Below are 8,525 nucleotides of genomic sequence, written 5' to 3'. Positions count from 1 at the left end.
AGTGTGCTAAATATCAAGGTAATGTGGTCCCCAAGGCAGAAACAAATATGGTGTGTGGACAAGAGGACAGCACCCCGCTGCAGAGGCAGTCAGAGTCTTCGTGCACTCGGCTTTCCCAGCCACCTAGAGAATGCCCGTCCACAACTGCCTGTTCACACTGTGCTCTGGCTCCCACCTGCCCTTCCGGAGGGCAGAGCTGCCCCTCCCCCACCAAGGAGCCACAAAACAAAGGCCATTTGGTCAGGTGACACTTTAATAGGCTGGAAACACAACACCTGCCTTTGGACACTATCAAGAGCCACACATGGGCCAGGGCAGAACAGAGGTGCAGGCGCCACGGTGGGGCTTTGAGGGAACCGTGGTGGCTTTGAGGGAACCGTGGTGGTCAGCGATGGCTGAAGAATCCTTGAGGATGGTTATATTTAAACGGTTTCATCCTACTTGGACCCCTAGGGGAACAGAAGGGAAAGCAGTTAACAGCAAGTCCTCCTGACTGATAAAATAACTTATGATTCATCCACACAAGGGAATATTATATAGTGGTTTAGAAAAAAAAAAAAAGAGGTGGAGTTACGTGACATGGAACATGGTAAGAAAAGCAGGCTGCAGAACATGTCAGGTGTGATACCATTTTTGTAAAAATGTATTCCTGTGCTTGTAAATGCATTAACGCACATCTGGAAGGGCCCTTGCTGGCCGTGGGCACTTCTGGGAACAGGGCATGGACACCCTCACTTTTTGCATTATTCATGCTGCTTAAATGTTTTAACATCTCTTATTTTTTGTAATAAAAACAAATACGTTTTATTTTTTGTAATTAAAAAAAAAAACAAAGCCCATTTTAGAAACTCTCTCCCTGCGCCCCTGTGTAAGGAGATTCTCACACACAGAGTCTGGAAGTGAAAAGAATCTGCCCTAAGGGCCTACCAGGAGCTGTGTCCTGGGTCCTTCCTATCTCCCAGGAGCTAGCTGTATCATTTCCCAGGTCTTACAGACCGAAGAAACAGGCTCAGGGAGGTCACCTGACTGTCCAACATTATGCAGCCAGGAAATGGCAGAGCCAACATCCAAGACCAGGTATGACGCCAAAGCCTGTCAGCCACAGACATTTGAGGCGGCAGGGCAAGACCTGTGTCCAAAGCCTCCCCCCTGCGAAGATAAGGTTGTAATCCTGGGCCCCCGAGCAGAACTCCACAGAGGGACCTCTTCTCACAACTCCATGATGAATCCATGTCCAGCTAGAAGGGCCCCTTCCTCCCACTTTTGTCTGCCTGTGATGGTTGACAGTCCATAGCCAGAGGCAACATCCTGGGTCTTGGTCCAAGGGGGTATGTGTGTGTATGTGTGTGTGTGAGTGTGCCTTCTGTGTATGTATGCATGTGTATGTATGCCTATCTGTGTAAGTATATTTGGTATGACTGTGCGTTCATGTGTATGCGTATTTATGCGTGTATGCATGTATATGTGCATATGGTATGAGTGCGTCTATGTGTGTTTGTGTATATGCATGTGTGTATCTGTACGTTTATACGTGTATGTATGCATGTGTGTATGTGTGTGGTGTGTATGTGTATGTGGTATGAGTGTGTCTGTGTGGTGGGGAGTGTAAAGAGGGGAGAATGGCAGTTATTATTCTAGCACCAGTGGTTGAGGGCTTACTCCCATGTTCAATCTTATTTAATTTCATCCTCCCAACAACACTAGAGGCAGGTGCTGCCTTACAGGTGAGGAAACTGAAGCTCAGAGGCTTGACATGAATAGACCCTAATTGCACCTATAGGACATGGAGGAGCTGGAATTTGAACCCAGGTCTTTCTGAACCCAAAGCTCGTGATCAGAATCAGGGTGTCATATGCCTCCCAACCCCAGGAGGGCACAGAGTCATCTGGGCAACATCAGGCCTGCTGTGGAGGGAGAGATCAGAGCCCGGCGGTGACCACACAGGGGCAAAGTCAGGTTAGCCACGCTGCACCTAGCCCCTTGGCCTCACCCAGTGGTCAGCTGGACTCCAGGGCAAGAGCCTCACATCTCGCACCATGGAGATAACTGACTCTGAGTTGCTGAAAGAGCGCCTTTAGCTGGGAGACACACAAAGTACTTCAGGAAGTGGGTCCTTCAGGAACCATTAGAGAGCCAAGAGCTCCCACCTGGAAATGTGCTACAGCAGGCTGGGAGGGTGGAAAGAGCTGAGGTCTCACCCAGACTCACTACAGAGAGCGAGCGCTAGAAGGGACCAGCATCCAGGCACAGCTCCACCTCCTAGCAGCCACATGGGGCCAGAGCTGGTTATTATCTGACAACACTATGAACCAGGCCAGGTGGAGGTGCCAGACGGAGGTGGGAGGATGGTGGGACAGCTTCCAGGAGCCAGGAACAAGGCTAGCGGAAGATGAGGCACCTTTTGGACTGAAAAGGAACAAAGGGGATGCCCTGATTAAAGACAGATTATAACCCTTCCCCCTCCACAAACACTGCTCCTCCCCAACCCCTCACCCAGAAGGGAGGGGGGTCTGAACAATGGACTCCCAGGTTTTTGAAACTGACTGTTTAACAACAAGAATACGAGTTAGGGGATAAAACAGAAACAAAGGACCCAACACCCCAGTTAGGACGTGCTAGTACTTTCTGAACATCTGTCTTGTGCCAGGAACCACCCCAGAAGCTTTAGAGAAATTCTAATTCCTTGTGAGGTAGAATTACTTCCACTTCAGCTTTTAGGAAACAGGCATGGGAGCTGAGGTGAATGGCTCTCCAATGTCACAGGACTGGTAAGCAGCAAAACAGAGATCTGCTCTCCTGCCTGGCTCCCTCCCAAGCTGCTTCCCTCTGTAACTCCCCACTCACTGCCTGCAGCTTCGATTCCTAGGACGGCCACAGCTGACTCCCCAGGGGCTGGCAGGGATGCACATATCTAAAAAAGCATATTTGGATAATAAAAAGCAAACAAAACCCTACTGTTTTCCATAGGAACTAGAGAAAGTAAGCTTTGGCCACCTCTTCTTGGTTCATGGTCCAGTGCTGTTCACTTATTGGCCCACCTTCAAGGAAGAGGAGACCAGAAACACTGCCCTAAGCATGGCCTGTTTGTGAAGAACAGCTGATCCAGGTGGGGAGGAAGTGGGCTGCAGGGAAAGTTTCAGGGAGGAGGGAACAAGCTCTCCTCAGGAAATCTGACAGCAGGATTTTAATTTCTACTGTAAACAGACAAGTGCACCTGGAAAGGTGAGTGTGTATGGGGGTGGCTCACCCGTGAGAGAGCTCATGCCTCCATGCTGGGCTCTGATCTCTGCCCCCAAGACCCGTGAAAGGCAGGGCCAGAGGTCATCAGAGCCCAGCCTCTCACCTGAAAAGCCGCAGACACATCTTCTCCTGGGGAAACTCCTTGGGCCCCTCCACACTGTCATCATGGCTCTCAGTCTCCAGATAGACATCTAGCAGCACGCACAGGCGCTGCAACTGGTTGGTCAAGAGCTGGTAGCCAGGCCGGGCACCACACAGCTCCTTATAGCACACGTTGACCTCGCTCTCCATGGCCTGTATGGGTGGGAAAATCAGCATCTCAGCACTGCCCTCCAGTGGGTGCAGACCACACTGGCCAGGCTTCATCCCCAGGGGGCCCTGAGGCCTCCACAGACCTGCATCTGGTGCCCCTGCAAAAGCTGGCCATGCCAAATCAAGCCAGAGAGGTTCGTAGAAAACAACAGGGTTTTCCTGATTCTGGCCTGTAACTTTCTCTGCTTCTCATGCCAAGATGGAGGTGTAGACAAGGAATCTCAAGATAAGACCCAAGTCAGATGGTGCTAGGGTTAAAGATGTACGTTCATGACCATCGCTACCAAATCAACAAGCACACTGATCATTAACAACTGCAATGATCCCACACATCACCTCATTCCAGTGCTTCAAAAACACTTTTGAGTTCATTCACATTTTCAAAGAAACTCAAGGCAACAACCTTTTATCCCTATTTTAGAAATGGGGAAACCTGTGGACCCTAAGCTAATTAAGTGGGTGAGATGGGTCTAGGTTCTTTCCACTAGTATACCATGCAGCCTCCAAAAATTCTACAAATCCCACAAGACCCTCTGTCCCGGGAATTAAACCAGTGCCCAAGCCCTCAGTTGCAGCAGGTTCTGCCACTGCCCCTGCCCCTGACAACGCCCTCCTGCTTCCTGCCACCCCCAGCCAGGCCTTACCCGAATGTTGTCATCATTGTTGTTGGTTTTCTCCCCCTTCCAGTTTAGACAGAGCTGGAAAACAGGTGGGATGGAGGAGTAGCCGGGGTTCAGCACCACGGCGGCCTGGAGCTTGGCTGGGAAGGGAGGGGAGTGAAGGAAAACTTAGTTCTGAGACTCAGCTTGCCAGCCATGTATTCTTCCCACTGGGCCCTGAAGCTAGCTCAAATGCCTCATATTAACCGGGGTGCTGCAGAGCACGTTCTGGTGCTGACTGACGTTTACTTTTGTTCTAGAAACCCTGACATTGCAGCATGTGTGGTCCTGTGACTCTGGTCCCTCCAAGGACCTTGAGCTAGTTACTGTGCCAGCACCCCAGGGTCCGGTCTGCACTGGGCTTGCCCAAGATTTCTATTTAGACTTTGACAGAGGTTGGTTTTAAACGGCATTTCTTTATTTGCTAGAAAGATAAGGAGTTTTTCCACGTGAAGGTTTACTGCCTGGCTTTTCTCTTCAACAGTATTGTGCACTGACTGTTACATCGGTCAAATATATCCTATTCTATTCCTTCTATTTTTATATAGTTTTTACACGGAACTTTTTTTTTTAATAGCCAACATTTATTGAGGACTTACTGTGTACCCAGCACTGAGCTGAGTCATTCATTCCCATTTTATTTCTTCCTGAGACAATGATCGTGAGATACGTACCATTATTATCACCCTATTCCACATATTAAAGAAAACTGAGACTCTGCCAGAAACTTTCCCAAGATCAAACAGCTGCAAGCAGCAGTGCTAAGTTTAACCAGACCTGCCTGATGCTAAAGCCTATGTTCATAATTGTTAAACTAAGTTTTTGTTCAACACGTATTCACGTTTTCTCTGGTGACAGCCTTCACCTTTTGCAGTAGAATGGCATTCATCTCCTTCCCTCCAGTGGGCTAAGCCTGTCATTCCTCTTTAGTTATTTATCAATACAAAAAGAGTTTAAGTCTTTCACCCACCAGTCATTCAAATAACACAGGACTGGAGACTACAGGTTAAGATAATTCTTCCCCGAAGATCACATTTATTGAAAAACGATTCCTTTCTCTACTACTGGGTTGTTTCTGTCATAACAGTCTGCATATATTTCTGGATTTATCTCTCCTCACCATTTTTTTGTTTGTTTGCTTTTAATCTATACCATATATAGTTTTCAAATTCTCTGAAAAATGATGGAAGAATTATATGTATTTGGGATTGTTGCCCATTTAGTCACTTAAATTTCATTCTTAGTTTAATTTCTCTCATGCATGGCATGAAAATTTACATTAATCTCACATTTGTTCTGTGTTACTCTGGAATACTTATCATCCTTCCAAGCCTTCATCAGATCAACCAGGAAGCAGAACTGATCACTCAAAGAGTTTCTGCTCTTGGGGCTTGGACATTTCTTGGACCAAATATTTTGTGCCCTTTCAAAACAGTGCTCTTCATTGTTAGGGATGAAGCCAAAGTGTTTTTAAAAAGGGGGTGAGAGTGGGAAGCAAACGCACAAATGCCACATAGTGGTCACCTATCACGAGGGAGGGAATAAAGTAGATCAAAGGGCTTCAACTCTATTTGAAATCTTAAATTTCTTCAAACTAAAAAGACATGAGGAAGGGAAAAAGAGAGGGGAAGAAAGTGGGGTAGAGAGAGAGAGACTCTAATATCAGAGTCCAACCTTGCCATCCCTTCCCACCCTGTGCTAGCTCTACAGACAACTTTCTTGGCTGTGCAGCCCCAAGCACTGAGCCCCAGGGGGTCAGATCTGTGGGCTGTGCCAGGGCCTGCTGAGGCCCTGCGGCACACAACAGTCCATGGCAGCAATCTGGAAGGCTCCCGAAGAAAAGGCTAGCAAAGTCAGAAGCCAAAGAGCTGTGAGGAATCAGAGTTTCCAATGCCTGTAAAGTGTAGGCAAAAACTCTGGAGAAGAGGGAGGGACGGAGGCCTTGTGACCTTGCACTTTATAAGGCATCACTTACAACCACTGGAGGGGAGAGGGGAGAACAGGATATCTGACCCTGGACTGCGGTAAGGTGGAGGAGCTGGAAGCTCAGAGGTCCTATCTGGCTTTGAATCCACCATTTACTAACTTTGTGACTAAGCCTGAATTTCCTCACCTATAAAATGGGAACGACATTACTACTCCCAGGACTGAGGGGAGAATTAAATTAGATACAGCAGGCATGTGCCTGTATCACAGAATACATCATCACTGAACAGTGGCTATCACAACCATTACTACTTGCTAAGCACCTACCACAAGATTACAGGATTTTTCATTTGGGTTGGACAACCCCTGGAAGTTTCCCTTCTTAGCGGCTCCCCTCACCTGGAACCACTGTGATCAGCAGAGCAATTACCTGTGCCCCTTTCGATGAGGGCCATGTAGTAGAGATTGGTGTCCTCAGCTAGTCCCGCCTCCACAATGTCTTTGGTGAAATGCAGCTCCTAGAACAGTCAGCATGGAGAGGGAGTGAACTGCCTGGTCCTCTGGTCAAATGCTCAGCCCGGCACATGAAGGGGCAGAAGCTGAAAGGTGACATGGGTCTGCAGTCCCCAGGAAAGCAAGGCTGAGCACTGCCTTGCTACCTACCATGTAATCCTCATGGGCAATCGTCACCCACTTCACCAGGCGAGAGACCACCTTTGCAGGGAAGAGGTACTGGCAATCGCTGGTAACTGGCACAATGCCATGTTCTAAAAGAGAGCAAGATAGGTGCTATCACAAGGAGAATGCACGTGCCACAACTGAGTACCCAGTGTCCTCCTGGGGTGCTCTGGAAGTCTCAGATGGCCCTCCCAGCTGTCCTGGTACGCCAGGCACACAGGCGGTATAAACTCAGCATGTGCTGGGAATACAGAGACACCAACCTGAATGCTAGTGCTGGGCCCAGGCATATGGTATTGGGTGAAGATCAGGCATGAGTGCCTACATTCCTGGTTTCATCCTTGATGCAAACGTCAGCCAGCAAAACTAAAATCCCTGCAGCCACAGACAGTGATGGTGCCTATGCAGCAGTGACTGTTAATTAGATCAAAGAGCCGAGAGGGCTGTGTTTTCCTAGCTGACCTTGATGGAGTAAACGACTGAAGTGCTCTGTGCCAGTTCTTCTGCTGGGGAGGAGAGCTAGAGAACTGTTCCAGGGGACATTCCTGCTGGCACTTCAGTAAACAAATATGCCAACACAGAAAATACTGTCCAGGAAGACAACCAACCCTGGGACAAAACAAACACAGCAATGCTGACGGGGAGCAGGGCCTGGCAGACAAACAATGCTGCCCTGAGAGATCAGTGTCCATGTGGAGCACAACAAGAGCCGAACCAAGGGTGAGGTCTCCAGGTAGGCCCTGGAGATGCAATGCCTTTCTTAACAGAGGCTTTTTTAGATCAGAGAGATGCTAACTCCAACCACCCTGCAAGCGCCTTGTACATGGTAAAAGGCAAACAAACAAACCAGCTGCTGTTGAGTCGATTTTGGCTCACGGCAGCCCCATGTGTTACAGAGTAGAAATGCTCCGTAGGGTTTTCAAGGCTGTGACCTTTTGGAAGCAGATTGCCAGGCCTGTCTTGCAAGGTACCTCTGGGTAGGTCCGAACCACCAACCTTCTGGTTTCCAGCTAACCATCTGCACCACCTGGAGGCTCCTTGTACATGCTAAGCACTTGATAAACATTTACTGAATGAACAAATTCAAGGAAGTCCCTATGTGGCCACCGCCTAGGTCAGCAGCTCATCAGAATTATCTCAGTGCCAGGCCTCACTCAAGAAAACATTCATTCCCTGGGAGAGTGGTATAAGCTCCAGGAGGCAGGGGCTCCATCAGCTGTTCACAGTTCTTCCCCAACACCGTGCTCAGTGCCTAGCTGGTACCAGGCTCGCATTAAAGACCCATGGGATGCACGCCAAAGCCTGGGACGCACTGACCTAGGATGGAGTTGCTCCTGACTGATCTGCTAACATGGGCCACCCAGAAAGCTTTGCTGTCTTGAGGGAGGGGACAGCCCCGATGGCCCTGAGGGGTGATCTGACCTCGGCCTGGATGGAACTGCAGCCCTCCCCAAAGCCTCTGCTCCGTAAGAGCCAGGAATCCTGCCCTCTTTGATTTGTTGTCAGGATTCAAGAATGCGTGGAAAGACTGTCATTCTTTTCCCTCTCCAAGCAGCTTCCAAGCCCCAGCCCCAGCCCCCGCTTACCAAGGGATGCAAACTGCTTATGGAGGGCCAGGCGAGACTGCACCCTGGTCTTCAGCAGTTTCATGGTGGTCTCCATGTGGCTGGCACTCAGTGAGTGGTCTGCGATCACCGTATGCTGTGAATG

At 49.1% G+C, this 8,525-nt stretch overlaps 1 protein-coding gene across 2 annotated transcripts in view; it reads right to left on the bottom strand.

Moving 5' to 3' along the window:
* Positions 1-218: 218 nt before the first annotated feature.
* Positions 219-8,525, bottom strand: part of THOC5 (THO complex subunit 5) — a 33,323-nt gene continuing 25,016 nt past the window's right edge. For both annotated transcript variants that reach the window (XM_049866054.1, XM_049866055.1), the window contains 6 exons: positions 8,402-8,516; positions 6,801-6,904; positions 6,568-6,655; positions 4,197-4,312; positions 3,344-3,534; positions 219-449 (listed from right to left, as the gene is read on the bottom strand). In XM_049866054.1, coding sequence (XP_049722011.1) covers positions 386-449; positions 3,344-3,534; positions 4,197-4,312; positions 6,568-6,655; positions 6,801-6,904; positions 8,402-8,516 — 678 coding nt within the window. In that variant the 3' untranslated portion in view covers positions 219-385. The remainder of the gene's footprint in view (positions 450-3,343; positions 3,535-4,196; positions 4,313-6,567; positions 6,656-6,800; positions 6,905-8,401; positions 8,517-8,525) is intronic.

Source organism: Elephas maximus, chromosome 22 (assembly GCF_024166365.1).
Source record: "Elephas maximus indicus isolate mEleMax1 chromosome 22, mEleMax1 primary haplotype, whole genome shotgun sequence".
Lineage (NCBI taxonomy): Eukaryota > Metazoa > Chordata > Mammalia > Proboscidea > Elephantidae > Elephas > Elephas maximus.
This window is presented reverse-complemented; position numbering and strand designations above follow the sequence as displayed.